The 19,466-nt window shown below is 38.4% G+C and overlaps 1 protein-coding gene across 1 annotated transcript in view; it reads left to right on the top strand.

Moving 5' to 3' along the window:
- Window positions 1-15,812, top strand: part of IYO (RPAP1-like, carboxy-terminal protein) — a 40,856-nt gene extending 25,044 nt beyond the window's left edge. Inside the window, 7 exon segments of the mRNA XM_089144748.1 lie at window positions 3,175-3,280; window positions 3,394-3,654; window positions 10,912-11,100; window positions 11,211-12,551; window positions 12,553-13,494; window positions 14,331-14,540; window positions 15,206-15,812. Of these exon segments, the coding sequence (XP_089000874.1) occupies window positions 3,175-3,280; window positions 3,394-3,654; window positions 10,912-11,100; window positions 11,211-12,551; window positions 12,553-13,494; window positions 14,331-14,540; window positions 15,206-15,379 (3,223 nt within the window). The 3' untranslated portion in view covers window positions 15,380-15,812.
- Window positions 15,813-19,466: the final 3,654 nt, after the last annotated feature.

Raw genomic sequence — 19,466 nt, 5'->3', positions numbered from 1 at the left:
CTGATTAGTTAACCCATAATTCAAACAAGTGGGCTGTGGGTATTTTGAAGTAACTGGGCTTCCCATAGCCCGCTTCGCTGTTTTTAAAAACTGACCCACATGAAGTGACTAGACCAGGGTCAGTGGTCCAACCACCACCCAGTTCAATCCTTTCATCTTCTTCTCTATTCTCTGCGAGCCCAACTCCAAATACCTTATTTGCCACTGCCGATTGTGATATTTTCTTCCTCTTCAAAATTGTAAACAATCCAAAAAAATATCAAAAGATTTCACCATCAAATCTAATCGGTTGACCACATCTTGGAGATCTCCCTCAATGGGAAAGAATTTATTCGGCAATTGCACCCACGTCGCACCAGAATTTTGCCAAAATTCAAGTTGTTTCATCTCCGACGGTGCCAAGTCCCCTTCCATCGCTACCATTATCGGCCATGGTGGTTTCACCGGAGTTCTTGCTTCCCAATCCACCTTACTTTCTATCCAGAAAAGCCTCTGTGCCCCCCTCCTATGTTTCTTCTCTTCTCTCTCTTTAGTGGAAAACTCAAATAATACTTTCATGCCATTGTTTCGATTATCGGCGCAAGCCTGAACAGGTCTAAAATTAATCACGGCTTCATCCGCAATTTTCTCCTTCGTTGATCCGCTTCCTCTTCCCTGTGATTGCATAGCATGGTTGTCTTCACTAACGCTGATCGCTATTTCAAGATTGTGCAAACTCAAAATTTGTTTTGATTCTCTGCTATAACCAAAATCTATTTTAATGGCTTCTTGGAAACTCACCCAAGTAAATTCTAACCAAGATCTATCATACACCCAATCTAGCACATCTCCTTCCAAATGTTGGAGAACCACACTCAACCTTCTTTCCTCCTCAATTTGGTGTTCCCAACAAATTAACAACACTTCAAGAAGCCATTCTTGCACATTGCCTTCATCGGAAAACATAGACAATCCGGTGTCCATCTATTCCCGCAGATCGTCACTGCTCTGATACCAATTTGATAAGAAGCCACGAATCTAATGCAAAACTGATATTAATTAATTGATAGTATAACGATGAACAATGATAAACTGGTTACAATGGTGCCAGTCACCCCCACAAGACATTGCTGCTCCTCAGCCTACGGCTGCCCAAACACTCGCATAAATAATTCTTAACTACTACTCACATCTTACCCCTATTTATAACCCCTAATCAACCTTAATCTCCCCAAATCTCTCTTATTCAGTAGTAAATATTCTGAAATATTCTGCCTGTCCCCAAATCTCTCTTATTCAATAGTAAATATTCTACAACATTCTGCAAATCATTCACAATATTCTGTCTGTCCCCAAATCCCTCTTATTTAGTAGTAAATATTCTGCAAATCAATCTCTATTCAGCAATGTCCTTCTCAAGACCAGATCTGATTGCTTTCTTTATTCAACAACCTCCTTCTCAGGACCATATTTGATTGCCTTCCCTAGCTGTTGTTTGCCAAATCCAGCTTTCTTCTTGTGCTTGCGTTAATACACACGAGATATGAAGGGCCTATCAATATACCTTAGATCTTCTATTATAGAACAGGATGTCTGGGTGTTGCCTTATTGATAGTCTACCTGAAGCAAACCGACATTTGAAGAGCAAAGACAGGGAACCAATGGATAAAGGAGGCTACTCGTGCGTTTTAGGTAGATTGATATATTTGTACTATACTTGATCACACATTGCTTTTGTTGTGCCTGCGGGTGTGTCCATACTCTACTTATTTGGATGTTATATATTGCATTTTGAGATTCTTGAAGTCAGCCCCAGGGAAAGGGGTTCTTTTTTTTTCGTTTTTTTTTTTTTTTTTTTTATTCAATCATGTGCTTCACTCCAACAAGGAACAACGGCCAAATGTTAAACTATGATCATCTGGATAGCCTTCCCATGGGAAGCTTGGAGCTAAAGCCAAGGTCTTGTAGAAGACTCTTGAGCCATGATAACTACATATGTTGTGTTCAATTGCACGGAACTCTACCTTGGTGCTCGAATGAGCAACCATAACTTGTTTCTTGCTACACTAGGTCTCAAGATCTACTCCAATAAAGAAACATTGGCCAAATATAAACCTATGATCATCTAGAGAGCCTTCCCAGTTAGCATCTTATGAATGCTTCTATGCACATGGGCAGGCTATTGTTTCTTTGTTGGATCTGATCTTGTGACCTGGTGTTGCAAGAAACAAGCTATGATTGCTGATTCCAACACCAAGGAAGAGTTCCATGCAATTGAACACAACATATATAGTTGTTATGGCTCAAGGGTCTTCTACAAGACCTTGGCTTAGCTCCAAGCTTCACATGGTATTGTGCTGTGATTGCGAGTCTGCTATGAGTATTGGTTAACTTATCATGATAGGATGAAGCATGTAGAAATTGGCTGTCACTTTGTTAAGGAAAAGCTTGATGAATGAGTTATCTGTATACCATTTGTTGGTAATTTGTTGGCTGATGTTTTCACCAAAAGTCTTACTACAGAGGTTTTTCATTCTATGCTTTTGCAACTTGGGCATGTGTGGCATCCTTGCACCAACTTGAGGGGGACTGTTGTAATGTGAGCTTTTGTATTTTAGGTGTCCTTGTTATTTAGTATTACTCTTTGGGTCTACATGTAATTACACTCTGCTTATTGTAAATAGAACATGGGTGTGTTCTCTTCAGACAAACTATTTTCCCGAAAGCTTTTCATCAAAATGGAAACCAGCTACTTAATACCATATAGGACTTAAACACTAATACTGGACTTATAGAATGGGCCAACTACAATAGTAACCCCAGTATAAAGCCCATGTGCCATATAACCCATTGGCCACTCCAAGTTACGCATGTTAGTTCATTCTTGGTCCAGTTTGATGGCCTTGTTTTCTGCTGGCTTTGAAGTTTTTGGACCATAACTCTTGCATACTGGAGCCTGCATATAAGTTGCATGCATACACCATGCATGTGTAATTAAGTTTTGCAGCCCTTAGTGTTGAAATGGCATTCTTGATTTTTCAGAATATGACTACGCAGCCAAGAAGTTAATGACGGATGATGTATTTTTTTTCTTTCCGATGCATCCCCTTTCCTTATGTTTTGCTGTTGCAGGTAATGGGTGTATTTAGATTTTTTCTGTTCAATTTGGTCTCTTATACTTGCCTTGGGTGGCAGGATGGTCTTAGATGACAACCACGCCTCTGTTGTTTTGGCTTGTACAAGAGTCATTCGGTGTGCACTGTGCTGTGATATAAATGAAATGTTTTTTGACATTTCAGAGGTACAGTTGATTGTGGAGATTTCATCTTTTACTTTGATATAAATTCTACTTTTACTTGTAAAACAAATTATCAATGGGGCTATTAAGTTCAATTTTTTTTTTTTTTTTTTCAGAAATTGACAACATCTGGGGGGGCTATGTGTACTGCTCCCATATTTCGAAGTAAACCAGGGATAGATGTTGGTTTTCTTCATGGTGGATTTTGGAAATACAGTACAAAGCCTTCCAATATCCTTCAATCAGGCGATAACATTTTGGACGATGAGAATGAGGAAGAACATACCATCCAAGATGACGTCGTTGTCGCTGGACAAGATTTTGCTGCAGGTCTCATTAGGATGGGAGTCCTTCCAAGAATACGGTATCTTCTTGAGGTGAGCAACTGTATGGGCCTATGGTGCTTGCACAATTTCATGCTAACTTAGATGCTGTCTTTTTTTTTTTTTTCCATGCTCTTGGTTTGTTAATTTGCTCAAGAGTTTTAAGTCTTGGAATTTGGAAAAGGTCTGTCCCCACCAAGAACAATAATCAGTAGAAGTGAGAAATCAGATGACCACCATATGTCATGGCTGACTGAACCGGTGAACTTTCTCAAAAGCTGGATTTTGTTGGTTGAAAATAAACTTCTCTATAACAAAATTTTATATGTTACTCCTGCTGGACCGGCTTTCTTGACCTCTGGTCAGCACATCAGTGTGTGTATCATGAACAGAACTGATTAAAATCTGAGTGCTCCTCCTAGGATGTGTTGCAGATGCTTCCAACTTCAAGAACCAGATTTTATTGGAGTTTATAGAGTCCTTGTAGACAGTAGGGAGAACAACAGCTTTGCCTTAACACAGAGTTGACCCCTAAACTCCCTCTCCTTATTCTTTCTGTAATGGGATAGACATGAAACGTATTGGATGAGGCCATTGTATATGACTAGCATTTCTTACTTGGGCCATGTTGGCTGAATGCATGTTCGTAGTTCCCATTTTCAGGATTTTTTTTTTTTTTTGTTGAGTTTCAAGTTTCCATTTCCAGGAACTTCCACCAGATATTCCATTTATGTTCTCATTTCTTGGAACAATCTAGCAATGATTTTCATTGTCTTGATGAGGAACATTCAGTTCCAATTCCAGAGTAGACTACTCTAAACCGTAATTTATTTACATGTTATGTATTGATAGGGCCTTGGGGTTGCAATATTATGCAACATTGAGGAGAGAGAGAGAGGAGATTAGGGTTGATTAGGGGTTATAAATAGGGGTAAGATGTGAGTAGTAGTTATGGATTATTTTAGAGGAGTCTTTGGGCAGCCATAGGCTAAGGGGCAACAATGTCTTGGTGGGGGTGACTGCACCATTATAACTAGTTTATCATTGTTCTTCGTTATTCTATCAATTAAGTAATATTAGTTTTGCATTCGATTTGTGGGTTCTAGCAAATTGGTATCAAAGCAGTATCTGCGGGAATAGCTGGACATTGGATTGTCCACGTTTTCCAGCAAAGGCAATGTGCAAGAATGGCTTCTCGAAGTGTTGTTATTCTGTTGGGAACACCAAGTTGAGAAGGAGAGAAGGTTGAGTGTGGTTTTCCAACATTTGGAAGGAGATGCACTAGATTGGGTGTAAAATAGATCATGGTCTGAATTTACTTGGGTGAGTTTTCAAGAAGCCATGAAAATAGACTTCGGTTATGGCAAAGACTCAAAACGAAATTTGAGTTTGCACAATATTGAAACAATGGTCATGCAATCGCGAGGAAGAAAAAGTGGATCTACGAAGGCGGGAATTGCTAATGAAGCCATGATTAATTCTAGAGTTATTCAGGCTTGCCCCCGATAATTGAAACAGTGGCATTGAAATTCTATCTGAGTTTTCCACTAAAGAGGAAAAAGAGAAGAAACATAGGAATGGGGTGCAGAGGCTTTTCTGGATCGAAAGTAAGGTGGATTGGGAAGCAAGAACTCCGGTGAAACCACCATGGGTGATGGTGGTAGCTATGGAAGGGGACTTGTCAGCACCATGGGAGATGAAACATCGTGAATTATGGCGAAAATCTGGTGTGACGTGGCTACGATTACCGAATGAGTTCTTTCCCATTGAGGAAGATCTCCAAGATTTGGTTATCCGGTTAGATTTGATGGCGAAATCTTTTGATTATTTTTTGGGATTGTCTCAGCTCGAAGGGGGAGATATTACAATCGCGGTGGCAAATAAGGTTGGGTTTGGGATCACGGGAGAGAGGGAAGAGGGGGTGAACCAGCGCATTGGACCACTAACCCTGGTCTGGTCATTTCATGTGGGTCAGTTTATAAAAACAGTGAAGTGGGTTATGAGAAGCCCAGTAACTTTAAAATACCCACGGCCCACTTGTTTGACTTATGGGTTAACTAATCAGATATTAAGTTATGGGCCTTCTATGGGTTTTAATTTCAGGCCCAGCCCAGTATTCGTGGTCTATGATGACTCCGGAGCACGATTTGCCATCTACTATTTCACCAAGGTCTACATACTCAGGTGGGTAGGTGTATTAGAGAAGAACCGCAGGCCTTCTTCAGCCACAGAATAAACGGAGGATGGGGGTCTTACCAGTGAATGCAAGCACCGGAATGATGATAATTTATTGCATGTTCGGACAGAGATGCTACCATTCGTGCTCTAGAAGACAATTAATACATGCCTGTTTCCAAGCGTATTGGACCTTTTTGCAATGTTTGGATCTGGGAGTGAACTTTTCTCCACTTCTTTGCTTGAACAATATGCCGAGAGCAATTGCTATGTGCTTGAGGAATTGTTCACTGGTGCAGCGGGTTATCTTTCAGCATCTATGATGCCAGTAGCAGATGTGAGGGCTGATGACACCTTGCCTGCTACTGCAAATCAAGATGCAACATTCATCTTCGTGATTTCTACAAAAGCGAAAGGACTCGACCTAAATCTTGTTGTTGCTGATATTGAAATACCTTCTGAACAAGGCATTAAAATCTCTGAAGCAATTATTCTTGGTGCCATGCGCAAGTCTGTTTGTTTTGATCGACACTAAACTAACATGGTTGTGTGGCAAACATGTGAATATCAAGATTCACATTTTCCATCACCTTGAGGACAAGGTGATTTTCGAGGGGCCAGTAATGAGAGGGCCTTAGGGTCGCAGTATTATGCTACATTGAGGAGAGAGAGGGGAGATTAGGGTTGATTAGGGGTAAGATGTGAGTATTAGTTATGGATTATTTTAGAGGAGTCTTTGGGCAGCCATAGGCTAAGGGGCAGCAATGTGTTGTGGGGGTGTCTGGCACCATTGTAACCAGTTTATCATTGTTCTTCATTATTCTATCAATTAAATAATATTAGTTTTGCATTCGATTTGTGGGTTCTTAACATATGTAGACCTCCGCAATGACTCCCTTTGTAAGAGGGCTGGCTTGCATATCACTTGTTTCCCTTTGAGTCATTTGCACTATTTTGTATTAGGCCTATTGCTGGCTGATTATCTCAGAAAGTTTTCACTGGAATTTTTTATTAGATCTGGACCAATTTCAGTTGCTTCCCCCCCCCCCCCCTCATTCCTACTTAGTTTATGCCATATTGTGAGCAATGTACTCAACTTCCTATCAGTACCTCACAACACAATAGTGTTTCTCGCTACCTCAAGAAACAGCTGCACCTCTAAATATAAAAACATATCTAGATGTAGACTAACAAGTATCTCTGTTACATCTGAACTTAGCATTGAAGTATCCAATAACCTTAAGCCTTTCCACTTGAAAACACAATTCAAGCTTTTAGTTATTTTGAAGTACTTCATTTTCCCTTTTTTTGGGGTGGGGGGGGGGGTGTACCAAATGGGAAGTGTTTTCCTTCATTATCCATTTTACTGCATCATAATGCGCAGAGTTAGGGTCCATTGGCATTTATGCACCTTGCCAATTGGACAGGATAAATCTGTCGTGAACATAACCATGGAATAAATTCCGATCAAAATAGTTGAAATTCTAACCGAAATCATTGAATTTTCGGAAATCAAAACGAAACCTTCAAGATATCATCGAAATCATAGGTTTTGACCGAAATTTTGCAGATTTCGACCATTTCACAAGTTTTGACCTAAATTTCGCAGGTTTCAACCGAAATTTTTCTAGTTTCGACACTCCAACTTGTTTTTCCTTGTTTTTGTTGATTTCTATCCCATTTTCACAACTCCTTTGCCTTCAAACGCGTCTTTTGCCTCCAAACATCTCTTAAGCCGTAACAGCTACAAAGGAAACTCTAGCGCAATGGAATGTGAAACATGAGTCATACCTAATAGTTCCAAACTTCCCCTTTTTAATTTTGTTTTGTTCATGCCTTGAATGATCTTGTATTGCCTTGAAATTAATATATGTTTAGTCTAGGACTATAATTTATCATTGTGTTGTTAATCTTTTTTTTATTTTTATTTGTTACTATTTTTTTGTTTTCTGATTTTAAAAACTATTTTTTAAATTATTTCAAAATACATATTTAAATATGATATATGGGCTTCAACTTAATATATGTGAGACACCATCACTTGATCTAGTTGGTCATTGTATTTTGTTGACTTGTTGTATATGTAACCATTCTATCAGACAATTCATATATGTTGATGATTCTATGTCTATATGCAATACAGTTTGTCGGAACCAATCATTTGTTAGTATACTTGAATGATAAATTTTCAGTGGTTTTTTTTTTTTTGGCAAAATACTAATTCCATTGTGTTTATTATACTTTAAGTAGGTAGGAGGCAAGAAATCAAATGAAATGGAGGTCATATAAGGCCGGAAACCTAGGGTCGAAATTTAAAAAAAAAATAGTACCAGGTTTCGACCGAAATTTCAGTTGAAACCTGGATATTTCGATTTTTGCTTGGGTCAAAACCTTGCACCATGAACATTTCATGAAGTACGTCAAACAATGTACTATATGAGAAATTTCTTCTGTCCTTGAGGACGTTTACTTTTTACAGTTTTTTGCCTAAACAATTGGAGTTGATGAGAAATTGCAATTTTGCGTCCCAAATCTTTTTAACACAGTGTTCAAGTATTTCCTTATTCTTATACATATGTTGCATTCTTTCCCTAGAGGTTTAAATTATTAGAATGTGGGATGCTTCTCCCATATCCTTCATTTCAAATACTGTTGAGTTCACACTTAGTCTTATTCAACATCTATGTCATTTTCAGCTAACACTAAGTTGTCAACACTCAACATACAAGGAGAGGATTGTGGAGCTACTCTCACTCTTCAAAATGTTTACATAGCTTTCAATCTTGTTAATCATGATTCCAAAGTTAAGGACCATCTTTTTTGGAATGTTAGATGTCAGTATCACAAGACTGCTTTAATCCGTGGAAAGGCTTTTTCAGTTTACATGCTTATCTTCCTGCCCATCAGCTGTGAACCTTCAAGTTGTCACACGAATGTGGTTTTTTAGCAAATTGCCATTTAGAAAATTTCACTTGGGAAATAATTTTTCTGGTACTCTATTCCTTTTTTGGCTAATTCATTTTGCAAGCACCCATTCCTTGAATTTGTGAATGAACCCATCTATTTTATAGTTCTTTCCTTTAGCATCTATCTGCAACCTATGGCATTTCTACCTTATGGTGAGTCATGCAATTCCTATGCTTTGATTATTTGTGGTGGAATCAATTTCTTTTGCGAATGGCTTTTTTCTATTCATATTATTTTTATAATTTTACTGCTTTGTTATAGGTTATGGGTCAACTACTTCTTCCGCATTTATCTCAATAGTATGAATTCAGTTTAAAAAAATTGGATTAATCATGAGATCAGTATCATAGTCATCGTCAATGACATGCACATATTTTGGATCCTCAATTAGTTTGTCTAGAAATTCCTTGTCCAAACTCTCAGTAACCTCCTTATTTTAGGGTGATATACAAACCTTTTGATCCTTTTGGAAATTTGGATACCATGTGAATTTACATATGATAGTTACTACTTACTAGCATCCAACTTGTTTCTTTATGGCTCAGATTTTAAGATGCGGGTAACCAATGCTGACTATGATTTTGTAAGTTTTGCTTCCTACCCACCCACAATTCCTAACTTATAGCATTTTCAGCTTAGTAGGTCTTTAAGAACTTGGTTACTCTACAGCCAGGAAAGTAGGCTATGGGATTTCGTTTGATTTACTACCACGGGGTGGTGCCTGCTTTTTTATAGAGAGTGACAAATGGCTTGTAGCAAAAGGGGTTTGGTTTTTGCAGGAGTCAGTTATGTTGCATTAGTTGGTCTTGTTGCATTTGGTTTGAAAGGCATAGTTTTTATGGTTCAGTCCTAACATAAACCAGAGAAGTAGCTTAAAATATCTCAATTTTAACAGAGCTAGAAAACAGCTATGGTGCTTTTGCAGAGTCTTGTTCCATTTGTGTCAATCTAGTGTCGCATTGCACCAACTTCTGTTTTACTTCCTCTACTGTGAATCGTGATGAAATTTTACTTGGAGATTGTGTCCTACTATTACATGGATCCAGTCCCTTTGAGCCATGCTGCATGGTTGAACCATTGAACTTCAATAAAGTTCTCCATAGTGGTAAATTCTGACAAGTCAATACTTATATGGTATAAATGTAGTATATCCATTGAAAATGCTGAAGCATTACAACTTACTGGATATAGCTTTATTACTACCATCCCATCTTTGTCAATGGCATGTATTATTCCATAAACCTGGAATAAAAACGTACCAGGTTCAGCCTTCCAACGAACTGAATGTTTTTGGGCTGGCCTAACCTTGCACAGCTCAACATGCATACATTCCTTGGACTAACAAAGAAGTCATATTAAAATTATGAAAACTAAAATCTTCCTTAAATAAAAGGGCAGCAATCCAGTGCAACTCTATCTTCCACAGGGTCTGGTAAGAGTGGATTAGGTTCGTCCATAAATCAAATACCTGAACTCATGACACATTGTTCTAGCTGAAAATGGAGAACCTTTTCAATTCATTTTGCTGTCAAACCATTAGTTCAATTTGAAGTTGATGCACCAAATCCTGTATGCTGAAGCAAAAAGCAATAAAGAGAGAGGGCATCTAATCTAACTTTGTCAAACACACAGAATACATCACATTTAAGTGGTATTTTCAAAATTGATTTCATCTTTCATTGGTTTTTCATCTTTGCAAAATGATGTTATTAGAGCATGGGGTGTGGTTGGAGAGTAGTTGATCCATTTATTGTTTTCATAGACTTTTTCATCAACGGAATCTTGGTTCTTTACGCGTTTTGAAGATCTTGATGCATCATTCATACTTCCTTAATAATGCCACTATGATGGAACAGGAAGATAATAATGTGTTTAACTTCACATCAACCTTGTGAACAGACCATGATACTAGACAATTCCTAAAAGCTTGTGATAATGGGCCTGCTTATATAAAATGTCAAACGATTAAAATATCTGATATGACACAGGTTAATATAACTATAAAGATATTCAATAAGTTAACTTTGCAAACACCAATCAGACCATTGATTGGAGGGAAAGTAATAGTACTTAGCAATTAAATAGTCTCCTAGATTCCACCTTGACAAATTTTGTTGCTTACTAGAATTGGTGTTTCTGGAATCTCAAACGCTGATCCTGGTTCTGCAGGCAGACCCTTCTACAGCATTGGAAGAATGCGTTATTTCTATATTGATTGGATTAGCGAGACATTCCCCAACTGGTGTAAATGCTATTATGAAATGTGAAGGGCTTGTCCAATTGATTGTTGACAGGTTTAACAAGAAAGACATTATGGAAATTCACCCTTCGAAGATAAAGTCTGTGACCCTATTAAAGGTAAGCATCAAAAATTAAGTTGATCTGGATGTTATAGATTCTTGTCCTGTGTTCTCTTTGATGGATTGGCACATACAGAATGTTTTACGGGGTTCTGTTTCTGCACACAGGTGCTGGCTCAATCTGACAAGAAGATATGCATGGGCTTTGTAGAAAAAGGGATTTTCTATGATGCTACTTGGCAGTTGTATCGTCCTGCATTTTCACTTGACCATTGGATAAAATTAGGAAAGGAATACTGTAAACTAACATCTGCATTGATGGTTGAACAACTTTGCTTCTGGAGGGTTTGTATTCAATATGGGTGCTGTGTATCATACTTTGCAGATTTTTTCCAGGCCTTGTGCCTATGGTTGAGTCCACCTACCTTTGACAATCTAATTGAGATGAATGTTCTTAGTGAATTTGCCTCCATCAGTCAGGAGGCATACCTTGTTCTAGGTGCCTTGGCCAAAACACTTCCAAAACTTCATTCTCAGGAGCAGCTTCAAAAGCAGAATGCAGAGTTTGCTGTTTTTAGTATGGGAAATTGGTGTTGGAGTTATGTTGGTCCAGTGGTTGAGTTAGCTCTGAAGTGGATATCATTGACAGGTAATCCTTGCTTAGCTAAAATTCTTGATTTGCACAAAGGATTTCAGACTAACCTTGTTTCTGAAGGTTCTTCTTTGAGCTGTATCCTCTGGGTGATATCATCTGTTATGCACATGCTTTCTAATGTACTGGAGCAAGTTGCTCCGGATGACACCTATATCCAACAAGGAAGTAGTAATGTGCCATGGCTACCTGACTTTGTCCCTAAGGTTGGGCTCCATATTGTGAAAAGTAGATTTTTGAACTTCTCCGATGTTACAGGGTATGAAACTGTTCCAACTGAAGAGAGTTTTTTTGTTAAAAATCTATGCCATTTGAGACATTACACTGATAATGAAACATCTTTATCTTCTACAAGTTGCCTTAATGCATTAGTCCGGCTTATACTTTCCATTGACAAAACCATCCTGGTAGCTAAGAATGAGAGCAGTAATCAATACCCACAAGAAAATGGTTTCTCCAGGGATGGTAAAATACTGGAGGATGGAATAATTATGTGGTCTCAGGGTCAACTGCAAAACTTACTGATAACTTTCATGGAGTTAGTTACTTTACACTGGAACAATGTGCAGTCAATTGAGACCTTCGGTAGAGGAGGACCTGCTCCAGGGATTGGTTTGGGCTGGGGTGCTTCTGGTGGAGGGTTTTGGTCTACATCTGTTTTGTTGGCACAGGCCGATTCACAATTGCTCATGAACTTGCTTGAGATCTTCCAGATGATGCTTGAGAAACGCCTCTCTGCAGCTGAAGACATGGATTTTACTCTTCAGAGGATTAATTCTACCCTTGGAGTATGCTTATCTGTACTGCCAATGGGTAAATCCATCATGGAAAAGGCACTAAATATCTTACTTGGAGCCCCCTGTTCTGAAGTCCCTTGATATCTGTATTGATCAATGTCTTCGGCTTACTGGGAGGATCAAATCATTTGACTGGGAGTACAAAGAAGAGGACTATCTTTACTTCAGTAAGATTTTGACTAATCATTTCAGAAACAGATGGCTTTGCATTAAGAAGACGAAAGCAGTGGATAGCAGCAGTGACTTCACCCTTAAGAATTCCAAGAAAAACACTGGTGCCCTGGATACAATTCATGAAGACTTAGATGAATCTGATGTGACTGGTCATGATTCTGACTGCAAATCTTTGTTAATAGAGTGGGCTCACCAGAGATTGCCACTTCCCATGCATTGGTTTCTCAGCCCAATTTCAACAATATCTGACTGTAAAGCTGCCCATTGTCTCCCAAATACATCAAATTTACAGAGTAGTATCTGCTCTTCAACTGATGAAATCCTAGAGGTTGCAAAAGGTGGACTTTTTCTTCTTTTAGGCCTTGAAGCAATGGCCATGTACACGGATGTTCAACATTCACCAGTTTCAGCTGTGTCATTGGTTTGGAAATTCCATTCTTTGTCCATGGTATTACTTGTCAGAATGGGTGTCATTGAAGATGAGAGAAGCAGGGATGTGTACAGAACCTTGCAAGAGTTGTATGGGCAGTATCTTGATGAATCAAGAAGCCAGAGAGGCAGTAATCCTCCTTTAGAGTATCTAAAGTTTCAGTCCGATGTTCATGAGAGTTACCCAACATTTATTGAAACTTTTGTTGAGCAGTTCGCTTCAGTATCTTATGGTGATGTGATTTATGGACGGCAAGTGGCAATGTATCTACATTGTGCTGTTGAAGCACCTATTCGACTTGCTACCTGGAATGTACTATCTAGTTCACATGTCCTGGAACTTTTGCCGCCTCTTGAGAACTGCCTGGCTAAGCCAGAAGGATACCTTGAACCTGTTGAGGTAGTGCAGAAAACCTGTTGGCTTTATAAGTTTCTGTGGCATATTGTTAGCATGCATTGTGAAATATCTTTTTCTTGTAGTTATCTGTACAACAGTAGGTCAAAGGAAATGCTTAGCTTAAAAATTAAGTTGGCAGTTGGCACAAGCTTGAAAATTCATGTTATAAAAATACCTATGGATAAACTTCCAAAGAACATATGAATAACTAATAGTCTTGTTACAATGGAAGAAAAAGTCATTTTCTGCAGATCTTTCTATTGACATCTCTTTTAGAGTGTATTTCTTTGACTTGTGGTTGAGGGTAGTTTTTGAGGGAGGTAATCTGAAATAGTCAAATGTGTGGGACCCATGTTAAGGGGATGATGGGACTAAAATGGAAATGAAAGGAATTATGGGAGAATTAAAGATTGTGGCTCTATCATAAATTATGCTTGTCTTCCTTTGGGAGGGGTGGGGGAGCTTTTTTTAGTCATAGGATCGGAAAATTTCATTGCCATATCAGAAGAAAACAAACTCATTAATTTGTGTTACCTTGTCTCTTCATTCTCACACCCTTTTTACCTTTTCATCACTTATCCATAAATCAAACATTCTAGTAATTTATGCACTAAGCAGTCTCCATTAGTCTGGTATTCAACTTAGCTCAATATAGATTGAACAATGGCCAGGTGGTTATTTTTTTAAGTGGGGAAGTTACGTTTTTGGTGTGCTTATATTTTAATCAGTAAGAGGGTGAGTTCATGATATTTAACAGGTTTCTTTTGCAAAGATAGAGAAAAATTCCAGCCTTTGTCTGGCTGTGAAAGATGAGATAAATTTTGTTGACTCCTTTGCAGAGTAATGAAGGGATTCTGGAGGCTTATGTAAAATCATGGATTTCTGGGGCCCTAGACAAAGCTGCTACTCGAGGATCAATGGCAGTTACATTGGCATTGCACCATCTTTCATCTTTCATTTTCCGCAGTTCTGCTGATGAAAAGTTGCTTCTTAGGAATAAACTAGTGAAGTCTCTCCTGCGTGACTACTCTCGTAAGCGGCAACATGAGGTCTGTAAAGTCTCTTGCTAATTGTTGAAGAGCATATATCCTCAATACTTTTACTTCTGTTTATGCATTATCCAACAGCAATATTTTGATGTCTCTATAAATTCTGTGTTAGTTATGGTAAATGATTTGATAACTGTTGCAAATTAGCATAAGATATTAAAATTCAGAAAGGTACAGTATCTTGTCAATGCCATATACTGTGACAATTGTTGTCTGTGGACCTTCCGGAACTGGTTTTGGTTCTCTAGTTTGTGGTAGCCATTTATTCCAGTGACTATCCATATGGATATAAATTTGAAGGCCACATTTGATTGTATAATAGCAGTACATTGATTTTTTTTGGGGGGAGGGGGGGTAAATGTGTTAATGTGAACAAATGACACTGAAAATATGTAGAGGGTGCCCTAATTAGGCTGGGGGATAAGAAAGTCCAATGACACTGTTTCTGCTTATTTTTGAAACAAAAATAAAGAAGAAAAGAGCAACATAAATCTTCTTGGCCAGCATGATTATTATGCAACATTCCACATGAACCTGAGGCCATTGACACAACATATGTGGTTAGTTTAGGTCCCCTTTTCCTGTCTTCTCACTTTATCACTCAATTTATTATTATTATTTTTCAGATAATCTAACTGGTGTTCCGTTTTGACATGAAATTGCAGGGCATGATGCTGGATTTTATTCATTATACTCAAGATGGGGCTTTACTTCCCAGTGATGAAATAGAAAGAAGGTTCAAGTTGTTAACTGTAGCTTGTGAAGGAAATTCTTCTCTTTTGGTGGAGCTTGAGAAACTGAAATCTTCCAGTAATAAGAAGAGAGTATCGAAGTCTTGAAATTTTTTCATATATTGTATGTTTGACAGCAGAGATTGAGTACTAGCAGCCATACTCATTTTCAACTCCAATGACCTCACCAAGGATGCATTTGTGATCTGGGTTTCATATGACACATGCTATCATTTTCCAGCAGGCCCCTTCAACAAGGATTCAAAACCATTTGTTTGCCACCAGCTTTGCCAATAGATTAATTGTGCTTAGCTACTCAAGGAAAGGTGCAAGGTTCAGGATCTGCAGCTGCAGTTTTGAATACTTTAGTTTTCTCTCTGGTAGAGAATACAAGTTGCAAGGCTTCCCATGTAAATTCTTTGTATGGTAGCTCTACTTACAGGTTTACACTTTTTAAATTTGGCCTTTCTACTCCATGCAACCTTGAGCTGCCATTTTCGAATTTATGTTTTATCAAAGACGTAAAACTGCTAAAAGTTTTCTGACTTGAGTTTATACATTTCTGTGTCTCCTTATTTTATGCCAGATGCAAACATTTGTATCTTTTTGCAGTTCCTATTTGTAATAATTTAGCTTTTTTGATCCTCAGCTGCACCATTGGTGAATAGTGATCGATCTAAACCAGAGCATCTCCAACTTGTCTTAATAGAGAGAGAGAGAGAGAGAATAGAATGAATGTGGATCTGTAGGCAATGATATCCATTGTCAGTGATTTGAGCAAAGTCAGTCGCTTTACATAGAAAGGGGGATTTTGAATTTAATACGAGAGTTTGCAGTATTTTATGAATTTAATGTTATCTTCTCCGAATGTTTCAACTTTCAACCCTCTGTTGTCTGAATGTGCAGTTCAAACCTTATAAAATCTTTACAGGTTTTTCCAACGCTTCTTTTCATCAAAATGCATTTCAATTGGAACAACTTCTCCCAGTAAAGTTTCAGAAAGGAACAACCCTCGATTGAAACTAAATAGGTCTATTCATATATGTCTTTAAAAATTCTACTTAAAGCAAATTCACAACCGAGACCCCTTTGGCTCTTGGAATTTAGATTATAGAGTCTTTTTCCTGGCGCCCCTTAAAGTGGGGGCTAAATTCTTAACTGCCCCTTTTGACCGTATAGTGAGGGTTGGAAAAGATGAATATTCCCTCCTATGTACGTAAAGACAAAAATACCCTACTGTAAAATTAACTTTACTTCCATTTACCACTGTAAAAATAAATAAATAAATAAAATAAAAGATATTATTAAACATAGGGTTGGGTTTGGGCCTGTGGCCTCCACCCGTGGTTAGTCCAAGCATAACCCACCATTGGAATTGGAAACCGTACCTAAACCCACTTCAAGATCAAGATGGGTTTGGGCCATCAGTGCCAGACCTTTACTTCCATGGCTTGAAATGGACTCATTAAGGGTTAAATTTCTTTGTTTTTCGGTACATCAAGTGTAAAACTTTGTTTTTTTTTTTTTTGTTGTAAGTGAGACCATATAAAATAATCCAAGGGGAAATCCTGAATGCAAGAAGAGAGTTACTAACAACAGAAAGGGTGGAGACAGTGTGTGGATCAACAACTTTGAACTCTTGGCTAAAAAGTCAATCAATAGGTTTTCATCTCAAGTGTGGATTATCTCTCCTCATGGTGAGCTCTCTTGGTGGCTTTATAACCACAAATACATGGGGTCTACGAGTAAAAAATTAATTATGTGGAACCTATCACCAGTACTCTCCCCGTAGCATGTGCTCCCCAGCCATAAGGAGAGCACTCTATGCTTTTTGTCAAGGGAGATGGTCCAGACTCTTCATGTCTACTTACAAATTGACAAGAAAGAAAAGAAAAACTTCTAACAGGAGAGATAATCTCCTCGACAAGTCTAGTGCTGGCCCAAACTAGTGAACCAAAATTGATAGGCTTGCAATCAGATCTGATGATCAGTTTGTTAATATGTAAAGAGCAAGCTAGGAATAAGGCATCCCTTAATGGCCTCAAGTTCTAAAATAGTAGCCAATTAACCCTTTTTTGCCACACTTTGGTGCATCCCACAATAAGCATCCACAAGCTCCTTTCCTTGAACATTTGTCCCTGGTAGTATCAGTGGAAACCTTGAAATTAAGCAGAGACAAGAATAGCAATTGGAACAGGTTCGGCTCTTGGGATTGATATTAGGTAGAAGGGCCATTGTACTTTGGGAGGGGTATAGAAGAGAGGAGTTGTTGTCTCCTCATTTACCCACACTTCCTGGATATGATCTTTGTGTTGCATGCCTTCCTTCATCGCCCTCACTAGTGATTCCAGAAACTTACTCTTCTTCAGGTACCCTGTCTTTACAAACATAATTTTGCCATGTTCCATAAGTCCCACGCTCCATCCTGCTGTGTCTAGTGATTTGTTATATACCCCTACGCAGAGCAAAATAGTAGGTTTAGTATTTGGCATTATACACTTAGTTTATTGGGTGTGTACTCGGGTATTTATGTTTCCATACCTAAAAGGTGATACTTTCATTTCTAGAAGCCATTTATTTACATTTTTCATTATCTTGTGGGCGTTGGGTTTTATTTTTTCATTGTTGCATTATTTCTTTCTTTCCATATGAAGTAACATGTATCTACTTTCTCAGCGGTTTTATGCATGTCTAATTGGAAGTCAACTAGAAAATCATTGCACAAGTGCAATAAAGATCTTTGGGCTAAATGTTTCGTTTGCAATCCAAGAGGTTTTGCTGCCCAGATTCTCTTGGTCCATTCACATGAGAAGAAGATGTGCCAAAAACTCTATGTCTTATCGCCGCACAATTCACAAAGATCGTGCATTTTCGTCCATTGAGAAAGTGTAGCTCTAACTGGTAGCCCTGCATTTAGTAGACTCCAAAAGAAGGTTTTGAGTTTAGGGTGTAATGGCAGCTTCCAAAACTTTTTCCACCAATTGATGAACTCACTGGGCATTGCCTCATATTTTTGTTTCATCAATGCCTTTCCTGCCAGTTTGGAGGAGAATTCACCATTGGTGGAAATGCGAGATATCCAAGTATCTTGTAACAAATTGAGATTTAAATGTGGGAGTGGGAAATGAGGAATATTAAAGTTTTGAGAGATACTCCCTATTTGTCGAAGTGTATTTTGACATTTGGGCGACAGTGGTGTTGTACGACCAAATATTGGAATGGGGGTCCATTTCACTTACACTCTTTGCACCAGGGAGCCAGGGATCGTACCAGAAGGAAGTATCAATGCCATTTCCTACTTCTTTAGTAATCATCTTCTTCAGATCGGGGGTGATGCTGTGGATGCTTTGCCATGGCCAAGAGCCACTTTTGAGTTTTAGTTTGGGATTGAACTGACTCGATTTGGGAAAGTATTTGGCCTTCATAGTGGTGGCCCAAAGGGATGTAGGTTCGTTAAGGATTTTCTAACCTTGCTTTAGGAGTAGAGCTTTATTGATATCCTCCGTTTTTTTTAAACCCAATCCCCCTAGGTGTTTTGGTGTGCAACATTTATCCCAAGAGGTTAAGATCAACTGCTTTTTCTTTGTCGGGATCCCTAGCCAAAATCTTTGACAGAGAGAGTCAATTTCTTTGCATATTGCTTTTGGGAACCGAAAGCATTGCATGTGGTAGAGGGATAAAAGTTGTAGCACTGATTTTATGGGTGCTTCCCTCCCAACAAAGGATAGGGTGGATGCTTTCCAGGATGCAAAACGACCACTAATCTTGATTAGGATGAACTTGAGATTTTTTTATTTGAACCTTCCAAGGAACAGGTTTGTCCCTAGGTAGAGAGCATCCTTTTTCATTTCAGGGATTCCCAAAATCGACAAGATTTGGGTTTTCTGTTCGTAGCCAACATTTCTGCTAAAAAAGGCTCCATTATTTTCTAAATTTATCTCTTGACTTGTGATTTCAGTGAACAACTCCAAAGTAGCCTTAAAAGTAAGCACATCCTCCTTTTAGCTCTGTAGAACATAAACGTATCATCTGCAAAGAAAATGTGAGAAACTTCCAGGGCTCTTGTGATTGTTGGCATATGCAAAACTAACTTGTGAAATTTGCCATTGTTGTTTTGCAATGATAGAGGTGCACTTTAAAAATAATCCAACCATGCACCTTCCAAATATACCAATATTAGACTGCTACTCCACAT

Source organism: Hakea prostrata, chromosome 2 (assembly GCF_041222555.1).
Source record: "Hakea prostrata isolate BN-2017 chromosome 2, UWA_Hpros_2, whole genome shotgun sequence".
NCBI classification, from domain to species: Eukaryota; Viridiplantae; Streptophyta; class Magnoliopsida; order Proteales; family Proteaceae; genus Hakea; species Hakea prostrata.
The sequence above is the reverse complement of the archived record's forward strand: the minus strand, read 5'-3'. Positions and strand labels throughout refer to the sequence as shown.